The following is a 21,107-nucleotide window of genomic DNA, read 5'->3' as shown; positions in this document are numbered from 1 at the left end:
ATATAGGATTTGCGTCAAGTGTGACCAGTCAACAAGGGTTGTTCCCACCTCTGGTATGTCCAAAGGTCCATGTTTCCCCCAACTCTCCATTTTGTGTTCCTTAGAGGAGTAATGAGAGTGATCACTGTTCGTTATCTTCACCTTTCATCGAAAATATTTAGCTATTAACAATACTCATTGTCATTCTTATGTAGATTCACTATATATCAGTGAAATCAAAATAATAGACACCACAACGTCTTCCGTATCTGCAACATATTTAGATATTTTAACTCAATACTTATATTATTTAAGAGAATTTTTTAAAAACCATCGTGATCAATCTCATAACTCCTATAAGCAATACAAAAAAGAGAGTTTGGCAAACACGGATCCCTGGACACATCATAGGTAGAATCAGATGCCTAAGATGAGTAAGCATCCCCATCCGACTGGTCACACCCACCGTGAGTCTTATATCTTGATCAGGTAAACGGAGTTATCTGTCGTCAAAATCAGCGTGCCAAGAATGGCCAAGAATCGGTATGAAACACATCAGACTGCATATGACCTGATGCTAGATTGTATTGGCAAACTCGATCGTTATAACGACCATAGAATTTGCGACACAACTGCTCCATTAACCTGTCTGCCCCGATTTTAAAAACTGATTATACGCAGAACAAGCTCGTATGTATTGAATCAGTTGAGAGAGATAAATAACATAGGCAGGTGATAATGGAATATTGCTACAAATTTTGCACATTCATTTGAATCAATCATGAATATCGTATTATTTTGATTTGATATACTATGACAACTTATATTTGTGGAAACATTTTATTTTAATACAACATATTAAGTGAATGTACACCATAGATAAGAATATACCAACATATATCATACACAATGTAAAAAGTCATAACAATTACTTCCGATACCCAAGTACTTTTATTTACAGTTTAATTCGCCGCTTTCCTTTCTGCTCACATCCTAAATTAAAGAAATTTTAAAAGTCACCAATAAATTATTCAAGGTACTACTGTTGGTTAAAATTATGAACCAGCATGTGATATTGGTGAATAATTATCGCAATAATATAGGAAAGGGACAGTAACACCACCGCCTAACATTGAAAATCATCAATCGAAGAAAATCACATTAAAAAGGCATCATTCATTATCTATTTACTTTCGTACAAAGGTGATTGTGTTTTGCAAAGATATTCTCTGACATAGTCTTTTATGTCAGTTGCCTGGAATGTCCTGAATCCATCTAATTAAACATCAATAGCCCTCTCGTTCCACTCCAAATGTCAAAGAGACATGTTAGATTAAGATGATTCGGGAGCTAATATCTCATTGAGGTATTATATATATAAATACACGATAGATAGATACATTAATGAATAGATAGATAGATAGATAGATAGATAGATAGATAGATAGATAAATAGATAAGCAGGCAGGCAGGCAGACAGACAGACAGACAGAGAGACAGACACACACACACACAGAGAGAGAGAGAGAGAGAGAGAGAGAGAGAGAGAGAGAGAGAGAGAGGCAGATAGATAAATAGATAGATAGATAGATAATTAGACGGACGGACAGATAGACAGATAGATAGATAGATAGATGACAGACAGACAGAGAGATAGACAGATAGATAGATAGATAGATAGATAGATAGATCGATAAATAAATAAATAAATAGATAGATAGATAGATAGATGACAGACAGACAGACAGACAGACAGATAGATAGATAGATAGATAGATAGATAGATAGATAGATAGATAGATAGATAGATAGTAGCTTTCTGAATATGTTGTCACGCGATGTGCTTGATGGAATTGGTAGATCCTCTATAAACGTTGTCTTTGAAAGTCAGTTGCAAGTAGGAAAAATATTTCCCAATATAATTCTTCATGTTCACATGCTATTCATTATATATCATAAATGTAATAAGACATACACCTTTATATGTTTAATGCAATCCATACTGTACCGTAATCTCTAGATTTAATCTTAAAGTCCTTAGGATTCAGACTGAGAGCCTGTAACGCGGTCCTGACACCGTGATAAAGAGGGATGGGATCCTTCTTACGAGTATAGACGAGGTAAGCGAGTTCACCAGACAGTTTCTGCCGGAGCATGATCAGAATTCCCTCCATTGGATCATCGCAGAAGTACAAGACTGTCACCATCCCCAGTGTCTCTTGTTAACAGAAAATTCAATATAACACTGAGAATCCCAAGGACCAATTATGAAGCAGATAGTGTATATCGGGTGCTATGATTAAGGCTAGGTCTGTAATGTAAAACTTATACGGTACCAATTTTGATGCACCAGATGCGCATTTCGACAAATAAAGTCTCTTCAGTTATGCTCAACCGGAATGTTTGAAATCCGAAATGTGAGCTACTATCATCACCAAATACTGTAAATTTGTTACATCAGGATACTTTTATAGCTTGTGCCTAACCCTAGATTTCCTTAGAATATAGGTGTTGGTTAAGTAAAGTCATGGAAATTGATAAAATATACTTTCTGGAGACTCAATTTGAAAATCCTGTGTTGCAAGATAACATTTACAGTGGGATTTGACACTAGTTTTTAAATCTTAAAATGGCCTCTCCCTGTGCTAGAAACTTCCTCATTCACTTCCCTATTACCTTTTGTAAAGTATCACAATAGTTGATGAACAGTATCTGAAATATAAACTTATCTACGTATTTCTTATCAATGAATCAAAATTAAGAGATATAAAAGTTAATTTTTTTTAAGAAAGGTGAAGATAAAAGGTAAGGTATGAAGTAACTTTTAAGTAAAAAGTGAAGATAAAACGAACAGTGATCAATCCCATAACTCCTATACGGAATACAAAATTAAGACTTGGCAACACGGACACATGAATGTTCAAGATGTGAGATATTCAAAGGAAGACGATAGATCGCGAGTTCAAGTCCACACATTTAGGTATACATGTAGGTGTTTCAATACTTAAACATGAACTGGCAATAATGACGAATTTGAGTATAAATGTATGTTTCTTTTGATACCAATTTCGTTTCAAAATATGTAGCTTACGTACTTGCACTGTTTTGTTCACATAGCAGTTTTCCTCGAAGTTAAGACATACATAACGTCATACTGACAATCAGGTTGATGTTACAGAGGTTTCAACAGTCTCGTTTAATTAAAGTCAGTATTTCGCATATTCTAAGGCCGTTATAAGGATCTAATTTGCTAATACAACCTATCATTGGGTCCAATGCTGTCTGACGTGCCTCATACAGATTGTTAGGCCGTTCTTGGCACACATATTTTGGCTACGGATAACTCCGTTTACCTGATCAAGATGTAGGTCTCACGGCGTGTGACCGGTCGACAGGGGATGTTTACTCCTTCTACGCACCTCATCCCATCTCTAATATGTCCAGATGACCATGTTGCCCAAGTCTTAATTTTGTATTCTTTATACACTGTAGGAGTTATGAGATTATCATTGTTTGTCAAGTTTAAAGCCATGTATTTACAAAATTCCTTTTTTCTCTCTTATGAATACCATTAGCTACAGTAGTCAATCATATCTTCCAAATAGTTCGTGAACTAAGATAATGATTACATTATCAAAGTTCTTTTAAAAATGGAACATATAACGATGGTTTGGAAGTATCATACCCACCATTTGTTGCCATCCTGCTGACCTGGAACATAACTGATGTCTCTGCTGCAGATGTCGTGAAACTGACCGGGTTATGTATCACTGTCTTAATCCTGCACTCTCTGGAGTCCCTATAAAACAAGGACGTAAAGATCAGAGTAAGATCATTGTCATATATAAACATTCCCATTGTTCTTGTCTTTGATATATTTATACATTGTAATGATACCCATTTCCCTCTGAATGCGCTGCAGTTGAAATGTGAAATATGAACGTATACATTTTGATGCATATTACCCGGTATAATAGTATGGTTATTGTAACGGCTAGAACGTCCAACACAAATAAAAATAGAATATGAAAATAAAACTATTTCATTTCTAAATATATATATTTAGTCAAACTTGCTGTCTGGAAACGATTTCTCAGGTGCACAAGTCTAATGTGGTTTTCCTGTCGATGCGACGTCACACTAGGACGCCCTAAACGTGGTCAATCCCAAGTGTTACCAGATTGTTGGAAACGTCTCCATAATGACTGGATAGTGTTCTGATGAACTTCAAAGTGTCTTGCTACGATATTTTGTGCCATTGCAGCTTCAAACATCCCAACAGCACGATTACTTTGGTTTTCGCTGAGTCGTGGCATGAGAGAAGGGTAAAGTTTGTCAAAACGAAAGTGTTTTCCTTAACGAATAGTGTCCAAACAAACTTTTGACACTTCTTACTCCAAACAGTATTGGCCAGTAAAACTCGTGTGTACGAACACTTCAATAAACAACATGTGTTCATTAACCATAAAAAAGTCCGTGCATCTGAGTCGGGTACTATCCGATATTGTTAAAAAACATCACCTTTATCAATTGATTAGATTTTGTAAATATAAACAATAAATATAGAAAATTCATACTAAATATTATAATACACAGTTTCTTTTTTCCGCTAGTATATTTTGTATTGCTTATAGGAGTTATGAGATTGATCACTGTTCGTCATCTTCATCTTTCATCTAAAGGATCACGAATAAGAGATAATAGCTTAGTCGCGGCTTCATGCATATTATTTAAAAATTTTAAATTGATGCCGATGAGATGAATTCATTTCCTTTCTCAATGTTCGTGTAGGGTGTGGCTGCCTGACGAGAATCCCATCGTCATTGAAGACAAACTTTAACACTTATGTATCAATAAGTGGTCCCGCGATGTTCATGCACTGCTGAGGTTTGGTGCCACAGGTCGCGAGTTCAAATCAGCACTGCAGTGGAAGTGGGTATCAATTTTTCTCCTCAATATATCTTCACTTAGGTCTGTCATTTTAAAAGTAATTGCAATCTCTGTGTTTTATGAAATATTACAAATACAGTTCAGTATATTGTATGATCCTCTCAAATTTATGTCAAATGACCGTAGATCATGACCGTGTAGGGTTTGAGCGCGCGACAAGAATCCCTTTGACACCGAATGATTTATGCTTAGATTCATACTTAGATATTTTATTGAAAGTAGACATTAACGGCAAACTGACAACTCAACTGTATGACAAACGGGATGATTTCAGCTTCTCCATCGTCAACTTCCCATATTTATGTAGAAATATTCCATTATCACCTTCATATGGTGTTTATATATCTCAACTGATTCGATATGCAAGAGTTTGTTCTGGGTATAGTCAGTTTTTAAAATCGAGGTAAGCTACTGACAAACAAGTTGATGGTACAGGGGTTTCAAAAATCTCGATTGAAGTCAGTATTTCGCAAATTCTATGGTCGTTATAACGATCTAGTTCGTCGGTACAACCTCGCATTGAGTCAAATGCTGTCTGACGTGTTTCATACCGATTGTTAAGCCGTTCTGGCACACTGATTTTGACTGCGGATAACTCCGTTTACCTGATCAGGATATGGGGCTCACGGCGGGTGTGACCGGTCAACGGGGGATGTTTACTCTTCCTAGGCACCTGGTCCCACCGCTGGTGTTTCCAGGGGTCTGTGTTTGCCCAACTATCTATTTTGGATTGCTTATAGGAGTTATGAGATTGATCACTGTTCGTTATCTTCATCTTGCTTATAACTTGCCTAGGTTGTGGATCAGTCTAGCAAGCGAGGACGTGTGTATGTATGTAGTTCTTGTCAATATTTCTTACGGAAGCCATTCATGTAGAGTCTTTATTGACGTTCCATTGCGAAGAAGAATAGAATCCAAATATGTGCTGTGGGGGGTACTACTTGTCGTATCCATCCATTTATACCATCGTCCAGTTAACTACAAGTACCAAAACGCCATTTCTATTTATATGTATTTGCTTATATGTACTCACCATTGGGACAAATTCAATCAATCAAATGTACATGTAACGTGCAACATACAACGTGATAGAAATAAAACCTGATATCGAAAATTCATGGGGAAAGAAAATGAAATTATGAATGTAAATACTATATCATTAGATAAGAAATTAGATGATTGAACAAAGATGAGTACATTATTTAAACAATTGATTATGAAACAATAACAAAATCAGTCAATAATAATATGCAGATTATAAAGTATCCCAAACGAAGTACTGGCTGTATAAAAGTGTGCTTTTTCTGAGTACTACTATTTTCCTCCCTTGCACAAAAGGCATGTCAACCTCAAGGCTATGTCACACAGGCACCACCTACAACTTGTGCATATTCCACGGATGAAATTTTGGTCATTCGTGATACATGCGCGATATACGTAATTCAAAAGAATTTCATGCGTTTTTCATTCGTCGATGTGCGCAGATGTCCGTCGAGGGTTTCGACAGACGAGTCTTTACGTGATTTCGGTTTTGAGCTGCTCAAAATGTTTGATTGAGATTTATGCAATTATAGCAATTTTTTTCAGGGGAGCATGTCAAAGGACGATTTTTGGCCAGTTTTCAAAGAAAATGTAATTAAATAAGAAATGGATATGTTTTCTACTTGTAGTTTCATACTTTTCCTTTATACTAAATTATCATATGGATTAGGAAAAAGTTCAATCATATATAAACACTGAGTCATTGCACAATATTCCAGGGGTGGTGTCAAAATATGTAATGTATGAACTGTCACGAATTCAATAAATCCGATATAGAGCTCAGTATGCAGCTTAAAGAATGAGAGTACCAAACCCCTGCATGCGTAACCCGGACGCAGTTTACCCAAGATTGAGCAGAGGTATAAATGTCTAGGTGTTGCGTGATTGGCTAATATCAAGAGTGAGATTATTTAAGTACGACGCAGATGTGGGAGACCCTATGGTATCTTTGCTGTCTGACGTGTTTCATACCGATTGTTAAGCCGTTCTTGGCACACTGATTTTGACTGCGGATAACTCCGTTTACCTGATCAGGATATTGGGCTCACGGCGGGTGTGACCGGTCAACAGGGGATGCTTACTCCTCCTAGGCACCTGATCCCACCTCTGGTGTGTCCAGGGGTCCGTGTTTGCCCAACTATATATTTTGTATTGCTTATAAGAGTTATGAGATTGATCACTGTTCGTTATCTTCACCTTGCATTCAATCATCATAAAATGAAAACGAGCATTGTTAATTGATAAGAGAGGATGTTCTGCATATCATCCATAATTAAATCGAGGCAGGCTACTGTAAAATATGATGATGTTACAGGGGTTTCAACAATCCCGTTTAAAGTCAGCATTTCACAAACTCTATGGTCATAATTGTGATCTTATTTGGAAAATACAAGCTATTACTTTATCGAATGTTGTTCGGTGTGTTTCATACTAATTGTTGGACTGTTCGTTACATACGGATCATTCCATTTACCTGATTAAGATAGAGGGCTCACGGCGGATGTCTCCGGTGTATAGAGGATGCTACTAGAATCATACTTCTAGTAATTCCAGAGGTTCGTTTTTGCCATACTCTTAATTTTGTATTTCTAATGAGATTGATAATTATTCGTTATATTCACTTTTCATACCACAATATCATGATTATAAACAACTAGCTCAATATTTTCACATCTAGTCTTTGAGCCTGCAAACGATATCCGTAAATTCAAACTTTGAATTCCTCTCCATCACTGTGCGTTGTATATCTGTCAGTGCATGGTGACCCTACACTCTTATGTGCCCTATAACTGGCGGTATATGACGAGGGATGGTAGAGGATTGTAATAAACCAAAATATGCTGTAAATAACTGAGAAATTAACTAGCACCTTATGGTGGTCCAGAGTTGCTGGTCTTAAATCCGAATTTCGAATCCGTTTGTTGCAGCGCATATCAGACGACACATTGTCTACAACTGAAGTCAGAACCAAGAGCAAACATGGTGACAGGGCATTCATCTCTTCAAGATCTTTCGAAATTATATCCACCGCTTGTCCTTGTAATGCGCGTGATAATGTTCTTTAGTTATAGTTGATATATTGATTCTCTTATCAAATCTGTGCGCCAAGAAAAATAGGGCCGTAAATTCGTTTAATGTGCATTGATTATGTACAAATAAAGTGACGAAGAGTCTGGGGGAAAAAAGTCATAATATATGAAACTTACATCATATAGATCGATTCACAGTTTTATTACAACCTTTAATATTTGATCAACAAAACAGTTAGTATTTTCATTGTTATATTAAATTGAGAGCACTTCATCAATAAAGATGATGGATAACTTGTAAAATGAATTGAAATATGATACAGAAACTATTAATTGCAGATTAACCTCACATAATCTAATTACCTAAAACCAAGATGTATTAAGATATGTCGTTCATTACGAATAAGACCGGTACAGAGTGAAAATGATCGTGATCCTCCATAGACTACAACCTTCTTCTGTTCATACTGATTGTATTTCTTTAGGGAATTACGAAGATTCTAACATTCGAGCAGTTTTCTAAATAGTAGTATATTTCCCTGAGATACAAAATCGAAAGCGTTGAACTTGGAGGTTTTATACATATGTTTAAGTTACAGTTTTGACGTTCTATGTTTACGTCCATTGTAGATGTGGATGTGTAGTTTAATGTATTATACAATTTACACCTCCTTCAGAAGCAGTAGCGAATTCAACACATCTAATTTTAATTAGAGTATATCCAAGTTATTCCACCTGGATTCTGTCAAACGTTTAGTAGATGTTTTTATTTTGAGATGGTAAACATTTTTTTTTTTATTTAAGGTGCAGAGTGTTGATTAATATAAAGATAATGAAGACATATGCTTATTTATATCTTCCGAGAAGAGCGGTGTTTGTGATTGATCGATTGACGATGTTCTTTCTCGGTAATAAAGTCTATGGGTGACAGATGCTTATCTGGTATCTGAATCTCTGCATGTTCAATATTAGGAAAATTCTATTATATCCACAACATTATGCTAGGTTAAAAATACTTCTTTTGTGAAAAGATCGTTCATATCTAGCATTGTGTTTCTTGGTAGTATGTTGGTATTGATATGTTGATTGTAACCAATAGGACGTCGCACAACATTGGGACTATATAACTTTTCTAGAGGAGAATAGGACTACCAATGTCCGCATTACTCTGGGTAACCGGAGTTTAAAATCGGTTTAGTGCAAACGGTAGCTCTCTACACCTTGAAAGAGTTTCTCAAATCAACACGAAATGATCTAATTATGAAAGATATGCATCTGGTGCATCAAAATTGGTACCGTATAAGTTTTACATATTAAAGTACGCATGTGGAAAGGACAAAAAATATCTAATCTTGGATAAAATAAACATCATTCTCAAAAATTTATTTCAGTACATATCAACAAAAGACTGGTAGAATTAAGCTCGGAATCTGCGGTTCACCAACCCGATGCTACGATGATAGTCAAACAAATCAATCGATAAAAATAATTTCACAAAACATTTCAATCCCCATATACATGTAATCCTCAATATAGTGAGCTACCTCACACCACACCTTCAAATTGTGCACTGCTTACCCGTAGTAGATTCAAAACGGGTACCTGTAAAGTGCGAAACGAAATCGAAACGAAACGAAATTTACCGAAACGAAACGAAATCTACCGAAACGAAACGAAACCCACTGAAACGAAACGAAACAGATTATATAACCAAATTCTTTTAATTATAATAATTAAAAACGGTATATTAAGCCCCTGTGAACGTTACCACATATAAATAAAATTCGCCTCCCCTTTGATGTTGGCTTTCGCCTTGACTGATACAAAGTTTTAAAAGTTGGAAGAGGGGTTGATTAAGCACAAAGTACATATCCGAAGTTGATTAAATACCACGTGTAATTAGTTTTGGTCCATAAATTTTAGAACGGAGGGTTACAGTCTTATAAGTCAGAGGTCTGGGGAAACACACTAAACGAGGGTGGGGTTGCCGGCGTTGGGCATAATACATGTTTCAGTATTTTTTGCTCTAAAGACAAATCTATGTATACATGTGGATATTGTGTATTTGTATGTAGTATATCAAACGGTGGATTCTGAGTATGTCCTCCCTTTATCTTTGTAATTTCTGCTTCACTTGTTCATAAGCCTTTTGATTTTACAAAATGCTCACATCCTCCTGATATTATAGCATAAAACATTTCCGTTTTCCGTCCCGTTTTCCAATTCCCGTCTTAGCAACATCCTAAATGTATAGAGTTATCTTTAGACTCACTAAATACAGTGTATCAATAATAATTTTTAATAATACATGTATATATATCTTACCGAATTGCATTCATTTAATATGGTTTACTATTTAATGTTTTTCCATTATTGAAAGCACTCGTACCTCAGCAGTTAGAGATAAAATAAGGGGTTAAGAGTTCTTCCTGCTTTCAACTTTCTCAGACACCAGCTTCTTCAAATAATGTATCTATACCCAAAGGCGGATCCAACGCCGGCGACCCCACCCCTCGTTTAGTGTGTTTCCCCATACCTCTGAAATTGCAACCCTCCGTTCTGAAATTTATTGATCCGAAACTAATTGCACATGGTATTTAATCAACTTCGGATATGTACTCTGTGCTTACTCACCCCTTCCAACTTTTAAAACTTTGTATCAGTCAAGCCGAAAGCCTACATCAAAGGGGAGGCGAATTTCATTTATATGTGGTAACTTTCACAGGGGCCTAAGATACCATTTTTAATTATTATAATTAAAAGAGGTCGGTTAGACAATCTGTTTCGTTTCGTTTCGGTGGGTTTCGTTTCGTTTCGTTTCGGTAGATTTCGTTTCGTTTCGGTAGATTTCGTTTCGTTACGTTTCGATTTCGTTTTGCACTTTACAGGTACCCGATTCAAAACAACTGGTTTTAACTTGATGAAAGATGAAGATAACAAAAAGCGATCAATCCCATAACTCCTACAAGCAATACAAAATAGATAATTGGGCAAACACGGACCCCTGGGCCCCTTGATCTATCTCATCGCGTTGTTTACATCGTCAAGTCTTTCATTTTAGCGTCCAATACTAGACAGGGAGTTCAGAATGAATGTTCTTAATGGCTAACATCTAATAAATTGGCCAATGAAAACACGTTTTACTTTGTTGATAACGGGGTACACATTATATACGTGGTACATCTAGTCATTCACCCATATCTTTATCTATTAACACCAAACATTTGACTCGTATGAATAAATAACAATCGAAAATATTGGCATTAATTCCACATTTGTTAATGGTACTTATACTCCAACTGTACTTTCAAAAGATAAAATTCTTCAAAATCATATTTTAGTTTAAGAAACATTTAATGTCCCAGTCAATGGGATGGATGAAAAACTGTTACAAGATTGATCACTGTTCGTTATCGTCACATTTCGTACATTGCTGGGTCGAGTAAAAGTTATACCAAGCCCCTAGCTTTGTTTCTCACGAATATATAAACAGCTGAGCAGGACAAACTTCTAACGTACTGTGCCACACCACATGCCAGAAGTAATACAAATCACATGTGGATTCTATTTTTTTTTAGAAATCAAAAAATGTTTCTCAAATTAACAACATCATAACAACATCATAACGTATGGCTTTTCAAGGTCTCACACGACAATTTTTCACAATAAATTCAAGACAAGACTTTTTGACATCATAGAGAGTTGCTTCTTCAACAAAAAAGGAAAAATTCATATCTAGTAATCAGTCATCCACAGAATTACTTTGTCAATCACCACTCTGATTCCAAGCACAAGTGCTCTGAAATTGAAATAAAAAAAGAACATGCTGGAGTTCCTAGATCATTGACAATGTCTTCGTAGTCTTTGGTGATCAGGTCTTCCAACAATTTGGTGGAATTTCCATGAACACCAATTTTGCTCCATTGCTACCTGATCTGTTCATGTTCTTATGAAGCAGAATTTATTCAAAAGCTTCAACATGAGAAATAAATGTCTTGATGTGACCTTCAACTTGACATTTAGATATATAGACAAAGTTTTATTTCTTAACAATAATCATTTTCTTTCATATGTCGATTCGTTATATCGCTGTGAACTCGAGATAAAAAACACAACGGAGTCCTCCACCTCTGCTTCGTATTTAGATATTTAATGAAAATGGATACTAACGGCAAACTAACAACTCAACTTTATGACCAACGGATTGGGTTTAGCTTCTTCATCGCCATCTTCCCATATTTATGCAGCAATATTCATTATCACCTGCATATGGTGTTTATATTTCTCAACTGATTCGATAAACAAAAGTTTGTTCTGCGTATGATCAGTTTTTAAATCGAGGCAAGCTACTGACAAACAAGTTGATGTTGCAGGAGTTTCAACAGTCTCGTTTTTAGTCAGCATATCGCAAATTATATCGTCTATTTCATGATTGCCAATACAACCTATCATTGGGTAAAATGCTATATGACGTGTTTAATTCCTATTGTTAGACCGTTCTTCGCATACTGATTTTGACTATGGATTACTCCTCTTACCTGATTAAAACATAGGGCTCAAGACGGGTATGACCTGTCAGTAGGGGATGCTTACTCCTCCTAGGCACCTGATCTCACTTCTGGTATGTCCAGCGGTCCGTGTTTGCCCAAATCTCTATTTTGTATTCCATAGAGGAGTTATGGGATTGATCACTGTTCGTTATCTTCACCTTTCATTAGACAGAAATATGATTTCTGTTAAAATGATGATAAAACCAAATTTAATGTTTAAAAATCTAAAATGAAATGAGTGAATGATAAACTTTGTGTACCGTATTAGAATTGGGACCGTGGTGCAGGAATTCCCAATGGAAAATATTAAGTGCGCATGCACTGTGTGAGTTTTTTTTTTATTGTCATCCCCACATATTGTCATACATTATCAATATTCGTTTTGAAATAGCTATTTAGTCGGGGGATGAAAAAATATAGTACGGAATGGTAAGTTGAATAAGAACTATTTCGAGTTGTTATATGGTTTTAAACTAGTCAATTTTAGCTATGAAAATCAGTACATGAAAAAGTAAAGATAACAAAAGTAATAATCCCATCAATTAAATCATATAGAATACAACTTAGGACAAACACGAATTCCTTAACACATTAGATATGGGATCAGGTGCATAGGAGAAGTACATGTACGTGTATCACCTGAAATCAGATTTCATCACAGAGACTTGTCACATAAATAATTGTATGCGACAAGTACGTATGAGTACACAGTGCATCAAATTCAGAGTAAAATTTATCAATGGCAACGTTAAGTGAGGGAATATATCCTTATTAACAATATTTTTTCCAATTCATTTATTCTCATAAGTCAATCAACATGGCATAGAGAAATACAGACAATCACACTAAAATTTATATATACATGCGAAATGAGGTACATATATACATTTACAAAGATGAATATTACAAAATACAATTGGCAAATTGACATCAACTTGAAGGGTTGACCACCTCATTTATAGTTTCAATAAATCTAGATAACTTCAACAGCAATTCAAAATTCGTAGAAGAAAATAAATCATGAAATTTTAAAATATTTGGTCTTTGATGATATTGTTGAGGTATGTACATTTTTCGAAAGTCTTTCAAATTTTCACATGAAAAAATATAATGAAATTCGTCGCCTATTTCAGAATAACACAAATTACACTTTCTATCTGCTCTGAGAATACTAGACCATCTCCTAATTTTTAGTGGTAAGCGGTGATTTGTCGTTCTGAATCTTGCAATTTTACGTATTCTATAAATATTCAAAGAACTTGATTCACAAACCCCAAAATATGGCCCTTAAAATATATATAAATGAAAGTAAATGTTGAATAGGAGTATTGGTGTTATAAATATGTATCAGAATCCGGCGTTTAAAAAACATGTTAGATTTTAAAAATAGGAGCACAACTAAAGCTGTATACATACTAGAACCGGATATGGTACCGTATTTTTGTCATTTTTCACCCAAAACTGGTTATTTTGTAAAGGTTTTGCCATACTGGTTTCATCTCGCCCATAATATTTAAAGTATTTTTATAATATACACCTTTTCAGTGGACCATAAATACAAAAATATTTTAGGGCGAGCTAGGAGCACTATTTTTATTTTTCAAAAAACGATGTTCCGGATTGCTGAAAAATATTACGGTTATAATGCGCTGGTGGTGGTAAACTTGAATTTTACATATAATATGGCTGATTTAAGTATCTTATGGAGAAAGAAACTACGTTTTTTTATTTCGTGTCATGCATAGGTCATTTTAGTTCGGTGTTTATTTTTAAAGCAAGGGAAATTCCCTCACCTAATAATAGTTTTCGGTTGCAGCTTGTTTTGCCCTTTTACTATCTAGATGTTCATTTTCAATACCTAGTTGTTTTCATCTTGTATGGTACTGATATCATATCGAATAATTTTTGCTGTATTTATTTTACAAACTTGTTACTACGCAGCTTTAGACTGTCGAGATTCGAAATAACTGTTTTATTTAACCTAACTTTACGTACATTGGGGGCAATTCCTTTGATTTACAGTACATCCAAGTTTCGGGCTGAATATTAGCATGACCTGGTCAGGCAAAAAGGAATTCAAAATAACAGATTTAAACTACAATATGACTTACCATAGCATGCAGCATTGCCGCCAGTTAAATCCGACACAGTAAATTATGTAAGCAATTCATAGATATAGCGATCCACATGTTATCGATGAGACATGGCGTCAACTGTTGTAAGACATCCATGATGCATTTTATGCTTCGATAGGCGGATCAAGTAACCCCCATGTGAAAATACTCGATATACCGTTTTGTTTGGGTTTTTTTTTTTTTTTTTTTTTTTTTTTTTTATTTCACATATGATATCGTTGTACATGTCAAGAGGTTTTTTTTAATTATTATTTTTATGTAACTTTACTTGTAAACAAAGACTGTGCGTTTTGTTTTTTGGTTTGTTTGGGGGGGGGGGGGTAAGACAATTACAGTATTTATTGTACATGTTTAATTCCGTTGATTTTCTATTTCATAGGCCTAGTTCGAAGGCCTATCAACGTATCAGTGTTCCATTGTCCAATGTAAACTTAGAAAAGGAAAAGTAGTGTCTTCGAATTATTGGTTGTCAAGGAGGTCTGTCCCCATACCAAGTTACATTTATACAATATAAACAAATACTTTTTTCAGCGTGCTCAACAAATCAAATTGCGTGATACAAGTAAAATTAAATTATGACAGACGGACTGAATGCTATATTATATATGTTTTGCCAATTAATAAACTGGACATGTGTTGTGCCAATAAATATATCTTAATTTAATAATCCAGCCTACAATAGCAACAGGAAATTGTGCTTAAATTGTCCAATCTTCAAAACCTTAAATTGTGTACATGTGTGTGGTGGCGATGGTGGGTGGTGGTCTTCATCCACTCAAACTGTCCCAATCCCTCTCCTGAATTCAATTTCTTTAAGTGTGCAGTGGATAGATCGCCACGTGGACCCATCCAAGTCTACTGTAAAGATGTTTTAAAATCTCGGTGTCAAATACAACTAATTCACACACAAAAATATATAAACAAAATGATTTGACGATCTGCATTTTAGTTGCTTCTATTCATACACGCTATACATCAGTACTGAATCTATAACTTCGTGAGAGAGAGAGAGAGAGAGAGAGAGAGAGAGAGAGAGAGAGCATCAGTAATTGTATACAGGCACGGGAAGTTTAATCAAATCTTAAAATGTACAATGTTCTTCTTATCGGCTGGCGCGAGTTAGGACTGCCCCCTCCCTTTTTTAAACCGATGTTACGTGCCTAGCTATCTAACGCCCTCTCAGTCAAAAATAAAATAAATATATAATCTATATTATTACAACTTCATTGGATTTACTGGATTTTTTTTTTTTACCACCGTAATACATGTTTATGCAAGCGGACAATCTAGGCATTTTTTTTAAAAATTTCCATCTTCGATAGCAAAATGTATTAAGTCCACGAAGAGCAGAATGGACCCAAAACCCATGGCAAGCGAAGATGATTTTTATCCCCGTTTTCGCAGTCTATGCGAAAGACATCGGACCTGACCGATGTGCAGTGCCTCAGGTCCGATGTGTCATTTGGAATGTCCGATGTCTCAGTATTCGGTTTTAAGCTTTATTATTTTGACGCGGAGTCAATTAAATGTTTGTTATAAGTAAAAAATATCACACAAATCCAAATACGTAAATGAATGTGATTAAACCGCATGGACCGTCTAAAGTATTATGCGGGAGGGATCCCTGGTATAGTATTACTAGTATGATAAATAAGATTTCCTTGGTTTTGCATTTTCACGTGTTTCTCTTTTTTACATTAGGTTTTTCGGTCTGACAAAATTTGGTTCGGTCCGGTGTGTTCATTGATTACATAGGACCGAATGTCCTGTGTGGTCCAAAAAACTTTCGCATAGACTGTTTTCGGGTGTTATAACTGACCAAAAAAAATAGTATGTTTGTTTTACAATTTTCCCTCAGAAGACGGGTAAGTTCGTGAGTCACTGAATAAACAAAAAACCGTCCGCATTCTTATTTCAATCGTTGTCAACTGTACACTTTTTGATATTTCTACACTACCTGTAAACATGTAGACCGCGGATCTAAATCATCTAATATTCTTAATTACAATAAAAATTATACATTAAAAGACATGTGGTACACTAATATAAATATCAATCTTTTAAAGTAATCGCACAAATAAACCAATGCTTTTACTTGTCATTTTATGGTCCGCATTTCTTTGAGCTGCTATAATTCATGCTATTTATCAAATTAAAATCAATGCCAATTTATACCATGTGATATTCGTTTGTTCATTTTCAAAGTCAAATGACCCTTCTCTTATTTGATAATTCGTGCTGCTCGTGCTGTGAAACAATATGCTGACTAACACGTACAGGTGTTTTTTGTACGGGATGTCGAAAATTTGGGCGTTTCATAAAGGTGTGAACGTCTGCGGGGAAGTCTGCATACGGATATATATTAATATCTTGATATATCTATATGCAAGAAATAATCCCGATTTACAAACATGTTGAGGTTTCTACTTAGAGATAATTAAAATCCATTTAGCGACACTGTCCACTCTATTTCTGGGGTTTTTAAAAACAATTTATCTGCTTCAAACATATAAACGTGAAAAATTAATACATAACGGACGTCATAAGTTAAGGGTAATTAAGATGAATTGTTTCGAATAGCAAACTCCAACATGTTTACAAACAATTTAAGTAAGTTATCAAATCAGTATGATATTTCTTTAAAGATAGACAGTGCAGGTACATTTTTTAAAATTACTATTTTAAATTTACAATATATATCATTAAATGATATCAATATATACAAGTCACCGTTTTATACGTTTTAATTTTAACCCGCTAATATTTCCCTTAGTATTTATATTTTTTGTTTTGTAAAGGTCTGCCTCGCTCAGAAAATTAAGACTTCAGAGGTGCCGACAATTTTAAAGGTCCACCGTGTTTTATTTTTAAAAAATTAGTTTACGAGGCGGATGTTTAAAAAATCCATTTTTCTAATTAGTTACTATAATTACTCAAGTTTAACCAAAATTATACAGTTGTCTCTCTTTTTTATCCTCAATTAATATCAATTTTAATGGAAATTGATACAATTAGATATATGCAACTTGAAAATATAAACTCGTCTTTGAGATAGACGGTAAAACAATACTATTTGCTGTGGTCCTTTCACTGCAAGGAATGTTACTTTTTGATCACGATTTTTCAATTATATCCAATACAGCGGGGAAAAAATTGTAAAGTGTTATGTAGTGGGGAGGGGGGGGGGGGGGGCAATATATCACAAATTTAAACATTGTGATAGAAAATATATCAAGTTCCTAGTATTTTAACAGTTGTGATTTACAACCAGAATAAGCCCAAGAAATATATATTAACCTATGCGTCCATTTTTTGTGTAATACACTGTGATTCTCATATAACGTCAACATCTGTTGAAAAACAACAAAAAGTTTAAACGACTGTAAAACGAAAACTAGAAAAGATATAGTTATAAAATAAATTGTTCTATAACCTATAAATCCTAGAGCATCAACTGTGAAAGTCTCATTTATTTTGGCAAAAGGGCCAATTTTAGTACTTTTTGACTTTGGTTCTTTGATAAGATATAATTTTGACATTTAATTCAGAATTTGTAGACAAGTTGTAAATTTTGCCTTTGCTGCAATTATTTCATTCTGACAACCCTTACTGCTGAAATTGATCATATAATTTTTGTTTTAATGAATTTACAAGCCACCTTTTCTTTTGTACATATTGGAATATCCATATAATACTTAAGCCACAATCATCAAAAATGCTTTTAACATTTTCATCCATTTCAATTTAATTAACAATCAACGGCACCGTTAAGTGAGGGCATATATCCTTCATAACAAAATACCCTAAATGCAGCCAAACTGCCATCCCCGATTACTTCCCTTTCTGTATGTGTCATAAACGTTGTGAAATGTCAGTAATTTGCCAGATAAATTTTATAATTTGAAATACGGATATCAAAGTAAAGAAAACATGAAACCATTAAAGTAATTAAATGATTAAAGTTAAAGTAAACTTTCTAATGTTTGTTTAAAGTCACTTGACGTGTTGCATGCAAGAGAATTTGTATTTGTATATATTAAACACTGCAATAACAAAACTAAATATATCTGATATAGCATGTGGGTAACTGGCATATAATTAGCTTTGCGCAGTGGCGGTACCATAGCCGATGAGGTTTATCCGAGGCGTGGTTATTGCTAGTTGAAAACTATACCCAATACCCCGCACAGTGGCCTGAAACATGGCCGTTAGTGCAATTTTTGAACGCTCCTACGGGAGCAAGAAACAATAAAATGGTAGAACGTAATATTTAACGTGATTAAGAGAGATTCACACGGAAGTTGCCTGTCAACAAAAGGTTGTCTTTATACTATAGGAGAATTATTTAATATTTCATGTCTTACGGCGATTTTGATTAACTAAAATATTTATTTTGATTTCCGCATCAAAGAAAATCTAATTTTGGCTTTATGGTGTGTATTGATACGTGAAAGGTGAAGATAAGGAACAGTGACCAATCTCATAACTCCCACAAGCCATACAAAATAGATAATTGGGCAAACGTGATCGATCCCTGGACACACCAGAGGTGGGATCAGGTGCTAAGGAGGAGTAAGAATTCCCTCTCGACCGGTCACACCCGCTGTGAGCCCTATATCCTGATCAGGTAGACGGAGTTATCCGTAGTCAAGATCAGTATGTTAAGAACGGCCTAACAATCGTTATGAAACACGTCAGACAGCATTTAACCCAATGATAGGTTGTATTGACGAACTAAATCGTTATAACGACCATAGAATTTGCGAAACGCTGACATACGTCTTATGAATTTGAAAATGAACTAATGATAATGTTTTCTTATTTAATTTTAATAGCTTAGAATATCTAAATGGTAAGACATTAATTCTATAATGACTGTATCATAAGGAAAATTGGACGAAAAACTTTTCATCAATTTCTTACTTCATAATGTCATTTCTTCATTTTAACAAACTCTAACAGAGGCCTGTGGTGAATGTTGGAATAAAATATTTAATAGTGTATTCAATTTTATTTTTACATCGATTGTGTTCATCTTGCAGACTAAATGCTTTTCACAGTTCCTAGTGTCCGGTATTAGAAGAGTATGAATGTGCTTGTCAATACACTGAACAGTCGTGACCACTACCCTAAATATGATTGGTTAAATTGACATTATGATGTGACTTTAAGATCAACATCAAAATAAGAAAATCTTCAAAGGAAAGTGACCTAAGATGGTAACTATTCCACTCCAAACAGGGTGTTTGTAGACCCATAAATGACCTTATTTTCAGTAAAGGGAAGGGGGTTTCCACTGCTATAAATCTGGAATCCACCACTAAACATGATAAATCTGGAATCCACCACTAAACATGGTGAATGTTATTTTGGCTGTGTGATATCGCACTATAGACTCTTTTTGTACAGCAACATGTTTTCAGTTTTCACCCCCACCCCCGCAATTGTCTTGAAATGTAAATAGTTTGATATCTATATAATCATATATGATTTTTATTACATGCTGGGTTTGTTTTTTGTTTTTTTTTTGGTTTTTTTTTTTTTTTTGAAAAATGAAGTTCTTTTAACAAGACAATATGGATGTTCTTTAGTATTGGACAACTGTTTGTCACAATTTTATCTCTCTCAAACCCAACGTTAGACATGATCAGGGAAATACAACCCTGTGAAACAAAATTAATTATCATCATGATTTATTTCCAATCTAATTAAAAAGTAACTGCTTTTATTCCGCTACTAATTCTCAAGAAGTGGTAGCGGATTTAAAACAACTTGGCCGAGTGGTTAGAGCATCGCGCTCAAAATCACACGGCCTCTCCCCTCTGTCGGCGCGGGTTCGAATCCCGTTCGCGCCGGTAAATGAGAACGTTTCCCAGTTTACTTTCGGAAGGTCGGTGGTCTCTTCTCAGGTACATTGTATCTGGGTTCTCTCTTCCACCAATAAAAAAACTGGGCACCACCATATAACTGAAAAAGTGTTGAGTGTGGCAGAAAACATCAATCAAGATATCAATCAATAAAACGACTAATTAAGGAATGACTTTAATTCTGGGGCAAGTTATACGAGTATAACCTGATTTGGGTAAGTTTATAATCCTTTATAATCCGCAAAGCGTAAACTGACCCAAACCAGGTTATACTCGTACAACTTGCCCCAGAATTAAAGTCATTCCATAGGTTAATGCAAGAGACAAAGACTCTAAAATGTACATAAACTCGGAAAAATACAAGTCAACTGAGCCGCGCAATGATTCACTTAGCAACAACGACGAAGCGTCTAGCTGTGAAGGTCGCCATCTTTAATCTTAGCTCTACGGAGCTTAGCCTATTTATCAAAATATTGTATCGCAGGTGAAGTTTTCCATGATAGAAAATATGTGTAGACTAAGCATGCAAGGTGAAGATAACGAACAGTGATCAAT

The 21,107-nt window shown here is 35.0% G+C and overlaps 1 protein-coding gene and 1 non-coding gene across 2 annotated transcripts; one reads left to right on the top strand and one right to left on the bottom strand.

Annotated features, from left to right (window-relative positions):
- Positions 1 to 810: 810 nt before the first annotated feature.
- On the bottom strand, positions 811 to 8,035 carry LOC125672102 (uncharacterized). The gene is made up of 5 exons (XM_048908212.2): positions 7,841 to 8,035; positions 5,789 to 5,907; positions 3,669 to 3,778; positions 1,988 to 2,197; positions 811 to 972 (listed from the first exon to the last, which is right to left on the bottom strand). The coding sequence occupies exons 1-5, from the start codon at positions 7,967 to 7,969 to the stop codon at positions 935 to 937; spliced, it is 606 nt and encodes a 201-aa protein (XP_048764169.2). The 5' UTR covers positions 7,970 to 8,035; the 3' UTR covers positions 811 to 934.
- A 10,750-nt stretch (positions 8,036 to 18,785) lies between these two features.
- LOC125672465 (U4 spliceosomal RNA) lies at positions 18,786 to 18,924 on the top strand. Its single transcript, XR_007369003.2, has one exon. It is a non-coding gene; the product is annotated as a U4 spliceosomal RNA (small nuclear RNA).
- The last annotated feature ends 2,183 nt before the right edge of the window (positions 18,925 to 21,107 follow it).

Source organism: Ostrea edulis, chromosome 4 (genome assembly GCF_947568905.1).
Source record: "Ostrea edulis chromosome 4, xbOstEdul1.1, whole genome shotgun sequence".
Lineage (NCBI taxonomy): Eukaryota > Metazoa > Mollusca > Bivalvia > Ostreida > Ostreidae > Ostrea > Ostrea edulis.
The sequence above is the reverse complement of the archived record's forward strand: the minus strand, read 5'-3'. Positions and strand labels throughout refer to the sequence as shown.